General features: G+C 48.4%; 1 protein-coding gene across 1 annotated transcript in view; it reads left to right on the top strand.

Moving 5' to 3' along the window:
- LOC140390097 (antigen peptide transporter 1-like) overlaps positions 1-19,608 on the top strand; it is a 78,698-nt gene extending 59,090 nt beyond the window's left edge. The window contains exons 9-12 of the mRNA XM_072475003.1: positions 6,361-6,534; positions 11,928-12,087; positions 16,008-16,144; positions 19,248-19,608. Of these exons, the coding sequence (XP_072331104.1) occupies positions 6,361-6,534; positions 11,928-12,087; positions 16,008-16,144; positions 19,248-19,505 (729 nt within the window). The 3' untranslated portion in view covers positions 19,506-19,608. The remainder of the gene's footprint in view (positions 1-6,360; positions 6,535-11,927; positions 12,088-16,007; positions 16,145-19,247) is intronic.
- Positions 19,609-20,063: the final 455 nt, after the last annotated feature.

Raw genomic sequence — 20,063 nt, 5'->3', positions numbered from 1 at the left:
GTTAGGCCACACTTGGAGTATAGTGTTCAAATCTGGTCGCCACACTACCAGAAGGACGTGGAGGCTTTAGAGAGGGTGCAGGAGATTTACCAGAATGTTGCCTGGTATGGAGGGCATTAACTGTGAGGAGCGGTTGAATAAACTCGGTTTGTTCTCACTGGAACGAAGGAGGTTGAGGGGTGACCTGATAGAGGTCTACAAAATTATGAGGGGCATAGACAGAGTGGATAGTCAGAGGCTTTTCCCCGGGGTAGAGGGGTCAATTACTAGGGGGCATAGGTTTAAGGTGAGAGGGGCAAGGTTTAGAGTAGATGTACGAGGCAAGTTTTTTACGCAGAGGGTAGTGGGTGCCTGGAACTCGCTACCGGAGGAGCTGGTGGAAGCAGGGACAATAGTGACATTTAAGGGGAATCTTGACAAATACATGAATAGGATGGAAATAGAGGGATACGGACCCAGGAAGTGTAGAAGATTGTAGTTTAGTCGGGCAGCATGGTCGGCATGGGCTTGGAGGGCCGAAGGGCCTGTTCCTGTGCTGTACATTTCTTTGTTCTTTGTTCTTTGGAAGGTGGGATAACGGAACACTGGAAACATCCCAATTGATCAGGGAAAGGCAGCGTGGATCCGTGAAGGGAAGGTCATGCCTCACCAATCTTATTGGCCTTTTGGAAGAGGTGACTAAGGTAGTGGACAAGAGAACGTCTATGGATGTCACTTATATGGACTTCCAGAGGCATTTGATAAAGTCCCACACAAGAGACTGTTAACATGGAAGCCCATGGAGTTGATGGCAAATTATTGACATAGTTTGGAAATTGGTTGAGTGGCAGGCGACAGAGAGTGGGGATAATGGGTAAATACTCAAATTGGCAGGAGGTGACTAGTGGTGTACCACAGAGACTTGTGTTGGGGCCTCAATTATTCACACTATTCATGAATGACTTAGATGATGATATAGAACATAGAACATTACAGCGCAGTACAGGCCCTTCGGCCCTCGATGTTGCGCAGACCTGTGAAACCACTCAAGCCCATCTACACTATTCCCTTATCATCCATATGTCTTTCCAATGACCATTTGAATGCCCTTAGTGTTGGCGAGTCCACTACTGTTGCAGGCAGGGCATTCCACGCCCTTACTACTCTCTGAGTAAAGAACCTACCTCTGACGTCTGTCTTATATCTATCTCCCCTCAATTTAAAGCTATGTCCCCTCGTGCTAGACATCACCATCCGAGGAAAAAGGCTCTCACTGTCCACCATATCCAATCCTCTGATCATCTTGTATGCCTCAATTAAGTCACCGCTTAACCTTCTCTCTAACGAAAACAGCCTCAAGTCCCTCAGCCTTTCCTCATAAGATCTCCCCTCCATACCAGGCAACATTCTGGTAAATCTCCTCTGCACCCTTTCCAATGCTTCCACATCCTTCCTATAATGCGGCGACAGGAATTGCACGCAATACTCTAAATGCGGCCGCACCAGAGTTTTGTACAGCTGCAACATGACCTCATGGCTCCGAAACTCAATCCCTCTACCAATAAAAGCTAACACACTGTACGCCTTCTTAACAACCCTCTCAGACTAGGTGGCAACTTTCAGGGATCCATGTACATGGACACTGAGATCTCTCTGCTCATCCACACTACCAAGAATCTTACCATTAGCCCAGTACTCTGTCTTCCAGTTATTCCTTCCAAAATGAATCACCTCAAACTTTTCTGCATTAAATTCCATTTGCCACCTCTCAGCCCAGCGCTGCAGCTTATCTATGTCCCTCTGTAACTTGTAACATCCTTCCGCACTGTCCACAACTCCACCGACTTTAGTGTCATCTGCAAATTTACTCACCCATCCTTCAGGTCATTTATAAAAATGACACACAGCAGTGGCCCCAAAACAGATCCTTGTGGTACACCACTAGTAACTGGACTCCAGTCTGAAAATTTCCCATCAACCACCACACTTTGTCTTCTTCCAGCTAGCCAATTTCTGATCCAAACTGCTAAATCACCCTGAATCCCATGCCTCTGTATTTTCTGCAGTAGCCTACCTTGGGGAACCTTATCAAACGCTTTACTGAAATCCGTATACACCACATCAACTGTTTTACCCTCATCCACCTGTTTGGTCACCTTCTCAAAGAACTCAATAATGTTTGTGAGGCACGACCTGCCCTTCACAAAACCGTGTTGACTATGTCTAATCAAATTATTCCTTTCCAGATGATTATACATCCTATCTCTTGTAAACCTTTCCAAGATTTTGCCCACAGCAGAAGTAAGGCTCACTGGTCTATAGTTACCGGGGTTGTCTCTACTTCCCTTCTTGAACAAGGGGACAACATTTGCTATCCTCCAGTCTTCTGGCACTATTCCTGTAGACAAAGATGACTTAAAGATCAAAGCCAAAGGCTCAGCAATCTCCTCCCTAGCTCCCCAGAGAATCCTAGGATAAATCCCACCCGGCCCAGGGGATTTATCTATTTTCACACTTTCCAGAATTGCTAACACCTCTTCCTTATGAACCTCAAGCCCTTCTAGTCTAGTGACCTGAATCTCAGTATTCTCCTTGACAATATTATCTTTTTCCTATGTGAATACTGACGTAAAATATTCATTTAGCACCTCTCCTATCTCCTCGGACTCCACGCACAACTTCCCGCTACTGTCCTTGACTGGCCCTACTCTTACCCTAATCATTCTTTTATTCCTGACATATCTATAGAAAGCTTCAGGGTTATCCTTGATCCTACCTGCCAAAGACTTCTCATGTCCCCTCCTGGCTCTTCTTAGCTCTCTCTTTAGGTCCTTCCTAGCTAACTTGTAACTCTCGAGCGCCCTAACTGAACCTTCATGTCTCATCTTTACATAAGCCTCCTTCTTCGTTTCGACTGCTTTAGTAAACCACGGTTCCCTTGCTCGACCACTTCCTACCTGCCTTACATATACATACTTATCAAGGACACGCAGTAGCTGTTCCTTGAACAAGATCCACATTTCCATTGTGCCCATCCGCTGCAGTTTTCCTCTCCATCCGATGCATCCCAAGTCTTGCCTCATCGCATCATAATTGCCTTTCCCCCAGATATAACTCTTGCCCTGCGGTATATACCTATTCCTTTCCATCACTGAAGTAAACGTAATCGAATTGTGGTCACTATCACCAAAGTGCTCACCTACCTCCAAATCTAACACCTGTCCTGGTTCATTACACAGTACCAAATCCAAAATGGCCTCGCCTCTCGTTGGCCTATCTACATATGTGTCAGGAAATCCTCCTGCACACATTGGACAAAAACGGACCCATCTAAAGTACTCGAACTATAGCATTTCCAGTTAATATTTGGAAAGTTAAAGTTCCCCATAAAAACTACCCTGTTGGTTTCGCTCCTATCCAGAAGCATCTTTGCAGTCCTTTCCTCTACATCTCTGGAACTTTTCGGAGGCCTATAGAAAACCCCTAACAGGGCGACCTCTCCTTTCCTGTTTTTAACCTTAGCCCATACTACCTCAGTAGACGAGTCCTCATCAAACGTCCTTTCTGCCACCGTAATACTGTCCTTGACTAACAATGCTACCCCTCCCCCTCTTTTACCACCTTCCCTGAGCTTACTGAAAAATCTAAACCCCGGCATCTGCAACAACCATTCCTGTCCCTGCTCTATCCATGTCTCCGAAATGGCCACAACATCGAAGTCCCATGTACCAACCCATGCCACAAGTTCACCCACCTTATTCCGGATGCTCCTGGCATTGAAGAAGACACACTTTAAACCACCTTCCTGCCTGCCGGTACACTCCTGCAACTTTGAAACCTTACTCATGACCTCACTACTCTCAACCTCCTGTATACTGGAGTTACAATTCAGGTTCCCAAGCCCCTGCTGAACTAGTTTAAATCCTCCCGAAGAGCATTAGCAAATTCCCCCCCCCCCCCCCCCCCCAGGATATTGGTACCCCTCTGGTCCAGGTGTAAACCATCACGTTTGTAGAGGTCCCACCGACCCCAGAATGAGCCCCAATTATCCAGAAATCTGAAACCCTCCCTCCTGCACCATCCCTGTAGCCACGTGTTCAACTCCTCTCTCTCCCTATTCTTCGTCTCGCTAGCACATGGCACGGGTAACAACCCAGAGATAATAACTCTGTTTGTCCTAATCTAAGTTTCCACCCTAGCTCCCTGAATTCCTGCCTTACATCCCTATCCCTTTTCCTACCTATGTCGTTGGTACCTATGTGGACCACGACTTGGGGCTGCTCCCCCTCCCCCTTAAGGATCCCGAAAACACGATCCGAGACATCACGGACACTGGCACCTGGGAGGCAACACACCAACCGCGAGTCTCTCTCGTTCCCACAGAATCTCCTATCTATCCCCCTAACTATGGAGTCTCCAATGACTAAAGCTCTGCCCCTCTCCCCCCTGCCCTTCTGAGCAATAGGGACAGACTCTGTGCCAGAGACCTGTACCCCATGGCTTACCCCTGGATATAGAAAGACATATATCCAAATTTTCTGATGATACAAAGTTAGGTGGCATTGTAGAGAACCAAGATGAAAGCAAGGAAATATTGACAAACTAGGTGAATGGGCAAAATCGTAGCCGATGAAATTCAATGTAAGCAAGTATGAGGTTACAGATTACTTTCTAAATGGAAAGAGGTTAGGTACAGTGGATGTCCAAAGAAACTTGAGGGTGTAGGTGCATTGATCCTTAAAATGCCAGGAACAAGTGCAGAAAATAATCAAAAAAGGCTAATGGAATGATAGTTTTTATATCTAGAGGATTGGAATCTAAAGACACAGGAGTTATGCTACAGGTATGCAAAACCATGGTGAACAGCATGGTGGCACAGTGGTTAGCACTGCTGCCTCACAGCTCCAGGGACCCGGGTTCAATTCCGGCCTTGGGTGACCGTGTGGAGTTTGCACTTTCTCCTCCTGTCTGCGTGGGTTTCCTCCGGGTTCTCCGGTTTCCTCCCACAGTCCAAAGATCTGCAGGTTAGGTGGATTGGCCATGCTAAATTGCCCTCAGTGTCCAAAGGGTTAGGTAGGTTTACTGGGTTATGGTGATAGGGTGGAGACGTGGGCTTAAGGAGGTTGCTCTTTAAAGGGGCGGTGCAGACTCGATGGGCGAATGGCCTCCTTCTGCACTGTATGGATTCTATGATTCTATGACACCACTGGAGTACTGGGAGCAGTTCTGGACACCACACCTTAGGAAGGATATTTTGGCCTTGGAGGGAGTGCAACATTGGTTTACACAAATGATACCTGGACTACAGGAATTGAGTTACGAGGAGAGATTACTCAAATTGGACCTGTTTTCGCTGGAATTTAGACGGTTAAGGGGTGATCTGATCTAAGTCTTCAAGATATTGACAGGGAAAGAGGCTCGCTCAACCAACAAGAGTAGAATCCTTCATCAGAGGACTGTGTTCTTTTAGATGCAGATGCAGATAAACTATTTCCACTGGTTGGAGATTCTAAACCTAGGGGGCATAGTATAAACATTAGGGCTCGAGCTCCAGAGGAAGTTTGGAACTCTCTCCCACAAACAGCAGTTGAAGCTGGATCAGTTGTTAATTTTAAGTCTGACATAGATAGAGTTTTGTTGAGCAAGAATATGAAGAGATATGGGCCAAAGGCAGGTAAAAACATGTGGAGTTCAGAAACAGATCAGCCATGAACTCATTGAAGTTCGAAGGGCTAAATGGCCGACTCCTGTTCCTATGTTCCTAACGCTGAGGTCTTGAAGTTCTGTTCCAGCTGTACAGAGCTCTGTTTAGATCCCAACTGGAGAACTCTGGTCAGTTCTGGGCACCATACCTCAGGAAGGATATATTATCTTGGTCGGAGTGCAGCGAATGTTTCTGGGACTAAAAGGGTTAAATTTCAAGGACTGGTTGCACAGACTGTGTATAAATGTAGATGCTGAGCAGGGATTTTCAAAAATGAAGGGTCAATAGAGAGAAAATGTTTCCTCTGGTGGGCAGATTGTTCGGAACAAGGGGGCAGAATGTTAAGTGTAGAGCTCAATGGTTCATGGTATAATCGCACCAAGGCGAATGGAGAAGTTGTCCTCTCTTACCCTCACCCACCCCCTGGTGAAGTCCACCAGCAAAAGCATTAACGCTAGGAGTCTAATCAAACATGTAAAATTGGAATGCACGGATTTCCCGGAGGCGAGGGGAAGAACAGGGTGAGGCAAAGGTGCAGCAATGAAGTTAAAGATCAGCTGTCACCTACTGGACCAATAAAACAGATGTGATAGGCTGAATGGTGGCCTCCTGTTCCCATATTACACATGCAAGAGTGACATCAGCTTGGAACATGAACTGAGGCTTCTTATTTTCAGAATGTGTCCTTTGAGCTGAAGTGTGGGGAGATCACGGCCCTGGTGGGTCCCTCAGGCGGGGGGAAGACGACCTGTGTGGCCCTGCTGGAGAGATTTTATCAACCCCAGTCGGGGGAGATTCTGCTGGACGGGAAACCCATCGAGGAATACGAACACAAATATTATCACAACAAGGTGAGAAACAACATGTAATATGCACAGGGAATGAGTGTAATATACACAGAGACGGTGACAGATTGTAATACACACAGTGACAGAGTGTAATATACACAGGGACAGAGAGTAATGTACACAGTGACATTAACAATGTGTAATATGCAGAAGGACAGAATGTAATAGGTACAGTGATAGAGTATGAGTGTAATGTACATTACATTGCATTTACCTTCCTAACTGCCGACTGCCCCTGCTCATTAACCTTAAGAGAATCGTGAACAAGGACTCCCAAGTCCCTTTGTGCTTCTGATTTCCTAAGCATTTCCCCATTTATAAAATAGTTTATGCCTCGATTCCTCCTTCCAAAGTGCATAACCTCACACTTTTCCACATTGTATTTCATCTGCCACTTCCTTGCCCACTCTCCTGGACTGACTGGACTGCTTCCTCAGTACTACCTGCCCTTCTACAGACCTTTGTATCATCTGCAAACTTAGCAACAGTGCCTTCAGTCCCTTCTTCCAGATGATTAATGTATATTGTGAAAAGTCCCACCCCTGAGGCACACCACTCGTCATCAGCTGCCATCCTGAAAAAGACCCCTTTATTCCAACTTTCTGCCTTCTGCCAGTCAGTCAATCCTCTATCCATGCCAGGATCTTACCCTTAACACCATGGGCTCTTAACTTACTTCATAGTCTCCTATGCAACACCTTGTCAAAGGCCTTCTGGGAATGTAAATAAATCACTCCACTGGTTCTCCTTTATCTAACTTCCTTGTTACCTCCTCAAAGAACTCGAACAGATTTGGCAGACATGACCTCCCCTTGACAAAGCCATGCTGACTCAGTCCTATTTTATCACGCACTTCCAAGTACTCCGTGATCATATCTTTAATAACAGACTCTAAAATCTTACCAATGACTGAAGTCAGGCTAACTGGCCTATAATTTCCCATCTTCTGCCTCCTCCCTTCTTAAACAGTGGTGTTACATTAGCCACTTTTCAGTCCCCTGGGACCCTTCCTGCCTCCATTGATTCCTGAAAGATCACCACCAATGCCTGCACAATCTCTTCAGCTAGCAACCCCATGTCTAATCTCCACTGCGGGTGCTGTCCCCCCCTCCACCTCCCCAGTCCACTTGCAAGTCCACCCAATGTGACACGTGGCCAGAGACCACAATCGCCTAATACCCTGAGTCAACCACCCCTGCCAGCAGAGCCTTATCCACCACAATGTAATCGATCCACCAGTACACCCTGTGCACATTGGAGAAGTATTGGCCTCCCAAATGTCACCTCCCCATGTGCTCCATGAACCCCTTCAGCTCCTTCGCCACCGCCGACACCCTCCCCGATTGGGGACTCCACCGGCCCAATCTTGGCTCGATAACCACATTAAAATCCCTCCCCCTCCCCCCATAATCAGCTGGTGCAAGTCCAGGTCCGGGATCTTTCCCAACACCCGCCTCCTGAATTCGACATCGTCCCAATTTGGGCATATAAGTTCAACAAGACCACTGGCAGTCCCTCCAATTTCCCACTCACCATTACGAACCTAACCGCCCGAATCTGCTACTACATTCCCCACCTCAAAGTGAAAGACTTGCCCGACCCACCCTTTCCTTAACCTAGTCTGTCCCCAATCTTCAAATGCATTTCCTGTAAAAATGAAACATCCGCCTTTGAGCTGCTCAAGTGCGCGAACACGTGCGACCGTTTGGCCGGCCCATTCAGCCCTCTCGTATTCCATGTAACCAGACTGGTCGAGGGACACTCCACCCCCCCTCCCCTGACGATCAACCATAGCCCTCCTTGGGCCAGCCCCTGTCATGCGACCCTCCAGGCCTGCTCTCTGACATCCACTGTCACCAACCCCCTCCTTCTCGCACTTCAACAGTCCCACCCCTGTCAGCAGCCCCCCCTCCCTAAACAAAACAACAATCCCATCCCCCTCCAGCACTCTAATCACTTGCTCACCCCCCCCCACTGCCAAGCATCCTACCCCCCACTGATTCCCCTCCCCCCACCGGTCGCACACTTCCATGGTGCAAACAATAACAATGAGAAAAAAAGGTGCACTTACCCTCCACGATCCTCTTACCAAATACAAGCTTATCAAATAGCCCCACAGAAAAGAAAAACGACCCTTCAAAGAAGAAGGGTTCTCCCCTAACCACCATCCAAAAAGAAACAAAGCAACGAAAAAACAAAAAGGGGCAGAGAGAGCCAACATCTCTTCGCACCACCTCCGAAGTTCAGTGTCCTCCCTCTCCTGCCAGTCCATTGTCTCTCACAATCTCCGTTGCCTCCTCCGGTGTTCCAAAATAATACTTGTGGCCGCTGTGGGTCACCCAAAGACGGGCTGGGTACACATCCCGAACTTCACCCCCTTCTTAAATACCCGGTTAAATCTTGTTCCCCTCTTAGCCAGTTCTGCATCCAGGTCCTGGTATACCCAAAGTTCGTTACCCTCCTAGGTACATCTCCTTGTCTGCCTGGCCCACCGCAAGATTTCCTCTTTGTCTAAGAACCGATGTAGCCTCATCACCACCACCCTCAGCGACTATCTCATCAGCGCCTTATGCGCCCGATCGACCTCCAGGGGCTGGTCGAAGGCCCCATCCCCCATTAGCTGCTCCAGCATTTTGGCTACATAAGATCCAGCGTTCGCCCCCTCGATGCCCTCTGGTATCCCTACAATTCTCAAATTTTGCCTTCGGGAGCAGTTTTCCAAATCCTCCACTTTCTCCTTGAGCCGCTTCTGGGTCTCCCTCAACATCCCAATCCCGGCCACCAGCGCGGTAAGCTGCTCCTCGTGCTCCCCCACCGGCTCCTCCACCTTCTGGATCACCTGGCTCTGGGTCTCCAGCCTCAGCTCCACATGGTCGATCCCCATTTTCAGCAGCTCGCCCACCTTCGCCAGGCTCGCCTGAACCTCCCTCCTCTGCTGACTGAACTTTTCATTCAGAAAGTCCACCAACTGCTCCGTCAACAATTGGGCTGGTCGGGCCGCCCGCTTGCTCTCCGCCACCTTTCCCTGTCACGATGAATTTCTTGCTCTTGCAGTTCTTTTTTTCTAAACCCTCTTCTGGTCCACGAATCCATCCACTGACCTCACCAGTGGAGCATAACTTTCCTCCACCACCTCTGCACCTTTTTCCTCCAAAACATCCGCCCAGCAACCGGGATAAGGACCGGAGAAAACGCTTTTGAGCGGGAGCTGCCAAATTTGCAACCACTCACTCCATGGCCACCACCGGAAGTCCAGGAATTTTCCACCCCCACGCCGGGTGGGAGAATCGCCGGGGTGCCGCACGAGTCCCACCACGCCACCCCGGCACCCGCACGCGATTCTCCCCCCCCCAAACCGGCGCGGCGAGAATCACAGCTGGCCGCTCGGAGAATCGCCGCTTGCCGTTTGTAACTCTAAAAGGATCTGGCCCGCGATCGGTGCCCACCAATCGGCAGGCGCGTGGAGGAGGACCTCCTTTCCTCTGCTGCCCCGCAAGATTCATCCGACATCTTCTTGCGAGGTGCCAAGGCCCGGCGCGTGTAAATGATGTGGCGCCCCCCAGGGACGGGAGAATAGGGGGCTGGGAGTGGCCTGCGACGCCGGAGTGAAACACTCCGGTTTTCACTCCGGCGTCGGGACTTAGTCTCCCGATGGGAGAATTGTGCCCAGAGTGTAATAAAGACAGAGACAGTGACAGACTGTAATATACACACAGAGACTATGACAGTGTTATTTACACAGAGACAGTGACAGAGTGTCATATACACAGGGACAGAGACAGAGTGTAATGTACACACAGGGACTGTGACAGAGTGTAATATACGTAGCGACAGAGTGTAATATGCACACATGGACTATGACAGAGTGTAATATACAGAGAGACAGTGACAGAGGGTAATATACACACAGGGACTGTGACAGAGTGTAATATATGTAGCGACAGAGTGTAATATACACACAGGGACTATGACAGTGTAATTTACACAGAGACAGAGACAGAGTGTATTGTATACAGGGACAGAGACAGAATATAATAAACACAGAGACAGAGTGTAATATATACAGGGACAGAGACAGAGTGTAATAAACACAGGGACAGAGACAGAGTGTAATAAACACAGGGACAGAGACAGAGTGTAACATACACAAGGACAGAGACAGAGTGTAATAAACACAGGGACAGAGACAGAGTGTAATAAACACAGGGACAGAGACAGAGTGTAATAAACACAGGGACAGAGACAGAGTGTAACATACACAAGGACAGAGACAGAGTGTAATAAACACAGGGACAGAGACAGAGTGTAATAAACACAGGGACAGAGACAGAGTGTAACATACACAAGGACAGAGACAGAGTATAATAAACACAGAGACAGAGTGTAATATACACAGGGTGCAACATACACAGACATCTTCCAATTAGGCATGTCACAGCCTTCTGGACTGAACACTGAGTTCAATAACTTTAGATTGTGAACTTTCTCCTTCATTTTAACCTTTCTTTGTCCCAAAAATCTTTTGTTCCCATGCGGAGGTCCTCGCACCCTCTCCCTATTGGGCCTTCTCTTACTTGTTCTGAGGTTTCTAACATCTTTGCTGCCATCTCCCCAGCTCCCACAGTATGATATCCAACTTATTTTCCCTCTCTTTTATTCCGCAGGTGGTCCACACGGACTTGAATAGTTAACTCGGTTATCTCTCCTGACAGCTTTTGCCAGCTCTGCTGAGTTTTTCCAACATCCTCTCTTCATGTTTCTGATTCCAGAATCCACAGTATTTTGTTTTTATTATATGGAAGTGGGATTCCAGCTGGAGCAGGATACTACAATATCCCATCCACCTCTCTGATCCAGACAACTCACATACCACAAATATATCTCACCCTTTGCCCAGCACGGTAGCATAGTGGTTAGCACAATTGCTTCACAGCTCCAGGGTCCCAGGTTCGATTCCTGGCTTGGGTCACTGTCTGTGCGGAGTCTGCACGTTCTCCCCGTGTGTGCGTGGGTTTCCTCCGGGTGCTCCGGTTTCCTCCCACAGTCCAAAGATGTGCAGGTTAGGTGGATTGGCCATGCTAAATTGCCCTTAGTGTCCAAAACTGCCCTTAGTGTTGGGTGGGGTTACTGGGTTATGGGGATAGGGTGGAGGTGTGGGCTTGGGTAGGGTGCTCTTTCAAAGAGCCGGTGCAGACTCAATGGGCTGAATGGCCTCCTTCTGCACTGTAAATTCTATGATCTATGATCTCTTCTAATCCCTGTAGCCTGACCCTGGGCAAAATACTTTCATGTGGAACTTTGATCAGAGCCTTTCCAATACCAAATTAATGTTGACCTTACGGAGTTTCTCTCGGGCCACAGTGCCATTTTCTGAGCAGCTCTCTCATGTTTCTCAGGTGGTCCTGGTGAGCCAGGAGCCGGTGCTCTTCGCTCGTTCGGTGGAGGCGAATATCGCCTATGGACTTCACGGGAAGCCCATCGCCACAGTCAAACAAGCGGCGGAGCGAGCAGATGCGGACCGGTTCATCCGAAAATTGAAGGACGAATACAAAACTGGTGAGTATGAGCTGCACGGGGAGGAGAGGGGGCAGGCGGGGATGGGGGAGGGGGTGCGATTAAACACAGAACTAGTGAGGGATAAACACAGAACGAGTGAGGGTTAAAGATAGAGTGAGTCAGAATTAAACACAGAGTGAGACAGGTTTTAACACCGAATGAGTGAGGATTAAACACATAGAGCGCGATTTAATGAGCACTCGCTGGGGAGGCGGGTAGCCTTCAATAGGGGGTCCTTCCCGTTAATGAGATGGAGATTGGCCTTAATTAGTGATTATTGGTTTCTCGCCACGTTCACATCTTGCCAACAGGAGCAGGCTGGTTATATCGGAAACCGATTGGCGCTCGACGCAGTTCGCGATTTCGGCCTCACCCACGATCTAACCGGCCTGCTCGTCTTCGAACCTGGCACGACACGGCCGATACATCCCACCCCTAGAATTATTTTCATCACTGGGGAGCTGAACTCGCTGACCAGACCGGCTCCTCAGAGATCAGGTCGCCATTTTGAAAGGATGCCCCAATCTCTCTAAGTAAGCTTATTGGTCCCCCATGCCTCCCACTCATGGGCAATGTCACCTCCCGCACACATGGTCATTACCCCACATACCTCCCAATTCATGACACCCCGCTATGGGGTCACTGAAGGCCCCTCCTTTTCAGGCCTTCCCATGCCCCCTTCCCATGCCCCCTTCCCAGGGCCCTTTCCGCCCCCAAACCTTCCAGAGGCCCCTTCATACCCGCCCTGCGCCACCCACCATTCATACCCTTCCACCACCCTCCTTACATGGGCATGGCCTCCTCAGGCCCAGCCCCTTGGCCATGCCACCCTGGCACTCGTGCACCCTGGCACTTGCACCCTGGCAGATTCCTTCGCAATGCCAGGGTGGAAGTACCAGGGTGGCAATGCCACAGTGCCCACATTTCAGGGGGATATCCGGCACAGTCCTGCACTGTCTGTAACCACTCAGGGCCCTCCAATGGTCTGGGAGACCCCCCCAGGTGCTGTTCAGCCTGATCCCCATTAGTTTGGGCCAGTACTAAATAGCGCCCAGCTGGGGATTCCCAGAGGAGGCCATTAGATTGGGGGTCCTTCCCATTAACGATATAGGGATTGGCCTTAATTGGTGATGATTGGTTTCTCACCACGCTAGGGTGGGATCTGGATCACGCCAACGGGAGCAGGCTGGATAAATTGGAAAACGATTGGTGCCTGCCGTGGATCCCAATTTGGGCTCTCCCGCAATCTAATCGGTTTGCCCCTATCCACGCCAGGCGTGACATGGCCACTACACATGCCCAGAGTAAGTGAGGAGTAAACACAGAGCCAGTGAAGATTAAACACAGAGTGAGTGAAGATTAAACATAGTGAGTGAGGATTAAACACAGAGTGAGTGAGGATTAAACACAGTGAGTGAGGATTAAACGCAGAGCGAGTGAAGATTAAACACAGAGCGAGTGAGGATTAAACACAGAGCGAGTGAAGATTAAACACAGAGCGAGTGAGGATTAAACATAGTGAGTGAGGATTAAACACAGAGCGAGTGAAGATTAAACACAGAGCGAGTGAAGATTAAACACAGAGCGAGTGAGGATTAAACATAGTGAGTGAGGATTAAACACAGAGTGAGTGAGGATTAAACACAGAGCAAGTGAGGATTAAACACAGTGAATGAGGATTAAACGCAGAGCGAGTGAAGATTAAACACAGAGCGAGTGAGGATTAAACACAGAGCGAGTGAGGATTAGACAGTGAGTGAGGATTAAACACAGTGAGTGAGGATTAAGCACTGAGTGAGTGAGGATTAAACACAGGGTGAGTGAGGATTAAACACAGGGTGAGTGAGTATTAAACACAATGAGTGAGGATTAAACACAGGGTGAGTGAGGATTAAACACAATGAGTGAGGATTAAACACAGGGTGAGTGAGGATTAAACACAATGAGTGAGGATTAAACACAATGAGTGAGGATTAAACACAGGGTGAGTGAGGATTAAACACAATGAGTGAGGATTAAACACAGGGTGAGTGAGGATTAAACACAGGGTGAATGAGGATTAAACACAGGGTGAGTGAGGATTAAACACAATGAGTGAGGATTAAACACAGGGTGAGTGAGGATTAAACACAATGAGTGAGGATTAAACACAGGGTGAGTGAGGATTAAACACAGTGAATGAGGATTAAACACAGGGTGAGTGAGGATTAAACACAGTGAATGAGGATTAAACACAGGGTGAGTGAGGATTAAACACAGGGTGAATGAGGATTAAACACAGGGTGAGTGAGGATTAAACACAATGAGTGAGGATTAAACACAGGGTGAGTGAGGATTAAACACAATGAGTGAGGATTAAACACAGGGTGAGTGAGGATTAAACACAGTGAATGAGGATTAAACACAGGGTGAGTGAGGATTAAACACAATGAGTGAGGATTAAACACAGTGAGTGAGGATTAAACACAGTGAGTGAGGATTAAACGCAGTGAGTGAGGATTAAACACAGTGAGTGAGGATTAAACGCAGTGAGTGAGGATTAAACACAATGAGTGAGGATTAAACACAGGGTGAGTGAGGATTAAACACAATGAGTGAGGATTAAACACAATGAGTGAGGATTAAACACAGTGAGTGAGGATTAAACACAGTGAGTGAGGATTAAACGCAGTGAGTGAGGATTAAACACAGTGAGTGAGGATTAAACGCAGTGAGTGAGGATTAAACACAGTGAGTGAGGTTGTTGATGAATCTTTTCCATGATTGTGAACGTTCCCCTTGGTCTGCCGTTCTGAGTGTCTGGGTTGTGGTGTCCGTGCTCCCTGCTGTTGTCTGCAGTCTGTTTTTGGGAACAGTACAAAGTCTTACAACACCAGGTTAAAGTCCAACAGGTTTGTTTCGATGTCACACAGAATACCCTTCGTCGTCCAGTACTTCCCCGGAGCGGAGAAACTACGTCATCTTCTTCACAGCCTTCAACACGTCATTGATGACGATGAACATCTTTCCAAGGTCATCCCCACACCCCCACTACTTGCCTTCAAACAACCGCGCAACCTCAAACGAACCATTGTGTGCAGCAAACTACCCAGTTTTCAGAACAGTGACCACGACACCACACAACCCTGCCATAGCAATCTCTGCAAGACGTGCCAGATCATCGACATGGATACCACCATTACACATGAGAACACCACCCACCAGGTACCCGGTACATACTCGTGCGACTCGGCCAACGTTGTCGACCTCATACGCTGCAGGAAAGGATGTCCCGAAGCGTGGTACATTGGCGAGACCATGCAGACGCTGCGACAACGAATGAACTGACATCGCGCAACAATCACCCGGCAGGAATGTTCCCTTCCAGTCGGGGAACATTTCAGCAGTCAAGGGCATTCAGCCTCTGATCTCCGGGTAAGCGTTCTCCAAGGCGGCCTTCAGGACCCGCGACAACGCAGAATCGCCGAGCAGAAACTTATAGCCAAGTTCCGCACACATGAGTGCGGCCTCAACCGGGACCTGGGGTTCATGTCGCATTACATTCATCCCCCACCACCTGGCCTGCAAAATCCTACCAACTGTCCTGGCTTGACACAATTCACACCTCTTTAACCTGGGGTTACCCCATCTCTGGATCTGTAAAGATTTAATCACCTGCTAATGCTCGTATTCCAAGCATTGTTTGGCATCTTTGAATTTATCAATATATGTGTTTCTGGAACAGACCTCTTCATTCACCTGAGGAAGGAGCAGCGCTCCGAAAGCTAGTGACATCGAAACAAACCTGTTGAACTTTAACCTGGTGTTGTAAGACTTCGTACTGTGCTCACCCCAGTCCAACGCCGGCATCTCCACATCATGTTTTTGGGAAGGTTTCTCTTGCCCTTGTGTGTTCTGACCTCTCTCTCTCTGAATCACAGATGCCGGTGAGAAGGGAGGCCAGCTATCTGGGGGACAGAAACAGCGAGTGGCTATAGCCCGAGCTCTGATCCGAGACCCCCGGGTACTCATCCTCGATGATGCTACCAGCTGCTTGGATGGAGACAGTGAACACACGGTGCGTACTGGGCTATCCAGCAATAATAATAATGGAACAGCAAGATTGATCGAATTCAAGGATTAAAGTTACACAATAAAATTAACAACTCCCCAATCACTTTCACAATTTTCCTTTACCTCTTTCTACCTCTTCTCAATCCCATCTCTCACTTCCTGTCTTTCATACACTCTGTGCCTCTCTATATCTGTTTCCTTCTTTTTCTCTCTCTCTCTATTGCTCTCTCTCTCTCTATTACGTTCTCTATTGTTCTCTTTCTATATTGCTCTCTCTCTATTGCTCTCTCTATTGTTCTCCCTCTCTCTCTCGCTCTATTGCTTTCTCTATTGTTCTCCCTCTCTCTCGCTCTATTGCTTTCTCTCTATTGTTCTCCCTCTCTCTGGTCTATTGCTTTCCCTCGCTCTCTCTCTATTGCTCTCTCTCTATTACTTTCTCTGTTCCTTTCCACATGCACCCTCTCTCTCTCACTTTCCATCTTTTTCTCTCTCCCTGTATGTCTCTGTTTCTCTCTGTCCCTGTCTGGGTCTGGGGCTGCATTATCAATGTCCTCACCAGGCTTTTCTTTGGTGGGATGTTAACCACAATATTACATCGGCCACACCATCATACAGTTGATGGGCTGGCAGTCTTTTGAAAGAAGGGACACTATTTTCAGGGGGTCGTCCTTTGACCCTGCCAATGCCACTGAGGCACCTTGGCAGTGCCATGCTGGCACCCAGATGGAACTGCCAAGATGCTCAGCTGGGACAGCCAGGTTGCCAGTTCCAGGGTGCCAGGCTGGCACCAGCAGTGCCAGGGTACAACCATGCCCAGAGGGCAAACACCTGGGGTTTCTGATCCCCTGGGAGACCCCCACAAGTGCTGTTCCATCTGGTCCCCATTAGTGGAGACCCACACTGAATGGCATTCACCCAAGGTCTCCAAGGCAAAGGGAATAGATCCCAATGACTTGGTTAGATCTCGGAAATGCACATTAGAGTGAAACTAGCTGTCTCACTCTAATATGCAGATTTTCCCAAAATTGCAAATGTGCAGGCTTCACATCGCAAAGTCTCACGAGATCACGTTAGATGTCGCAAAACGTGGCGAGCCAAGTAAATCCAGGGAGCGGGGATACCGACCATGTTGGCTGACCATGAGGGGCTGGTCTAGCACAGGGCTAAATCACTGGCTTTGAAAGCAGACCAAGACAGGCCAGTAGCACGGTTCAATTCCCATACCAGCCTCCCCGAACAGGCGCCGGAATGTGGCGACTAGGGGCTTTTCACAGTAACTTCATTTGAAGCCTACTTGTGACAATAAGCGATTTTCATTTTAATTTCATTCATGTTGCGCTGCGGCATGCTGCTTTTCAGGAGCAGTGTGGCCGGCAGATCTCACCCTCTGTCTCACATACATTATCTCATACTGTCTCTCTCTCTTTCTCTCTCTCTCACACATGCTCTCCCACACACTGTCTACTCACACTTTCTGTCAAACTCACTCACTCTCAGTATTGCTCTTACACTCTTGCTCTCTTACACTCTCATATTTTCTCTCACACTGTCTCTCAGTCTCTCTCACAATCAGTCTCTCTCTCAGTCTCTCAGACTCTCATACACTCTGGGCACGATGTAACCTTGTCGAGGGCATTTAGCCCGGTGTTTCTGATGTCTTGACCCCCTCACCCCCACCACCACCACCGCCCTCCCGACGTGATCCCCCGCTCCCCAAAGCCCCAAATCACCTATAAGGGAGTCCTTGGCCAACCTCCCCCCCCCCCCCCCCCAGCCCCACCATGGCACCCGGCATGGGCAAAATGCCAGCCTCGCACTGTCAGCCTGGCATGTTGGCAGTGTCTCTGCCAGCCTGGTCATGCCACCTGGTGGCACTGCCAGGATGCCAGGCTGGAAGTGCCAAGGTACTTGGGTAGTGCCAGCATGCCATCCTGCCCAGAGGACAGCCACTCAGGGACCTCCGATCCCTGGGAGACCCCTGAAGTGCTGTTCCGCCTGGATCGGCGCTCGCCTACAGCCTCTGAGGCAAAAGGGTGAGATTAGACAAGCTACTCACTTTAAATGCATATTTGCCAAATACTAATTCCGCCCACAATGGGTGGGATACAGATTTGCGAAGTCTCGTAACATCCCGTTAGATTATGCAAGCCATGTGAGCCGGGTAAATCCCGGGAAAGGCATCTACCAGTTGAACGGCTGGTATTTGGCTAATGGTAAAGTTCTTGGAAGTGTGGATGAGCAGAGGGATCTAGGTGTCCATGTACATAGATCCCTGAAAGTTGCCACCCAGGTTGATAGGGTTGTGAAGAAGGCCTATGGAGTGTTGGCCTTTATTGGTAGAGGGATTGAGTTCCGGAGTCAGGAGGTCATGTTGCAGCTGTACAGAACTCTGGTACGGCCGCATTTGGACTATTGCGTACAGTTCTGGTCACCGCATTATAGGAAGGACGTGGAGGCTTTGGAGCGGGTGCAGAGGAGATTTACTAGGATGTTGCCTGGTATGGAGGGAAAATCTTATGAGGAAAGGCTGATGGACTTGAGGTTGTTTTCATTGGAGAGAAGAAGGTTAAGAGGAGACTTAATAGAGGCATACAAAATGATCAGGGGGTTAGATAGGGTGGACAGTGAGAGCCTTCTCCCGCGGATGAAAATGGCTAGCACGAGGGGACATAACTTTAAACTGAGGGGTAATAGATATAGGACAGAGGTCAGAGGTAGGTTCTTTACGCAAAGAGTGGTGAGGCCGTGGAATGCCCTACCTGCAACAGTAGTGGACTCGCCAACATTGAGGGCATTTAAAAGTTTATTGGATAAACATATGGATTATAATGGCATAGTGTAGGTTAGATGGCTTTTGTTTCGGTGCAACATCGTGGGCCGAAGGGCCTGTACTGCGCTGTATCATTCTATGTTCTATCTCTGTCTCTCAATCCATCTCTTTCACACTCTCGGAGAATCCCAGCCATAGTCGCTCAGTCTGTTCCTCACACTCTCTCTCTGAGTCTCTCGCTCTCTCTCTCTCATACACACATACGCACACACACTCCCCCTCCTCTCTCATGCTCCCCTTTGTCTAACTCCTGGGTCACTGTTTATGTCCCCTGCAGGTCCTGCAGTCTGTTTACAATGGAGATAAGGAGCGTGCGGTGCTGGTGATAGCACACCGCCTCAGTACCATCGAGAGAGCTGACCGGATCGTGGTGCTGGAGCATGGGATGGTGGTGGAGCAGGGAACTCACCAGCAGCTACGAGAAAACGGCGGCTGTTACCAGAGGCTGCTCCGCAAATACTTCCAGGGCTTTGGGAAGATGTTGACACAGGAAGAAATGGATCAAACGGAGAATTGTACAAGTCTTTCAAATTGAATAGTGCGCTTTGTAAACAGTTTGTTCAATGATTTATTGTTCCATATTTGATGTTTCTGATGTAATTCATGTAGATACTGTTCAATAAAGATTATTTCTGAAAGTATTTGTATAATTAAACCCATCCCATGAAGAGAAAACCTTCAGGAAAGTGAACACTCCAGAAAACGTCCTGTTCAATATCAAATTCTCACTCCCTCACTCTGGTTCACACTGATCCTCACATCACATTTGCTTCTTTTGCAAATCACATTAAATCTGTGCCCTCTCGTTCTTGATCCTATTACGAGCGGGAACAGTTTCTCCCTATCTACTCTATCCAGCCCCCTCATAGTTTTGAGCATTTCTATCACATCTCCTCTCAGTCTTCTTCTCTCCAAGGAGAAGAGTCCAAACCTCTCCAATCCTTATAACTGAAATTGCTCATCTCTGAAATCATTTTTGTGAACCTCTCCTGCACTCTCTCCAATGTGTTCACATCCTTCCTGCATTGTGGCACCCAGAACTGTACACAGCTGAGGTCTAACTAGTATCTTGTTAAGTTCAACATAATCTCCT

Source organism: Scyliorhinus torazame, chromosome 14 (assembly GCF_047496885.1).
Source record: "Scyliorhinus torazame isolate Kashiwa2021f chromosome 14, sScyTor2.1, whole genome shotgun sequence".
Lineage (NCBI taxonomy): Eukaryota > Metazoa > Chordata > Chondrichthyes > Carcharhiniformes > Scyliorhinidae > Scyliorhinus > Scyliorhinus torazame.
The sequence above is the reverse complement of the archived record's forward strand: the minus strand, read 5'-3'. Positions and strand labels throughout refer to the sequence as shown.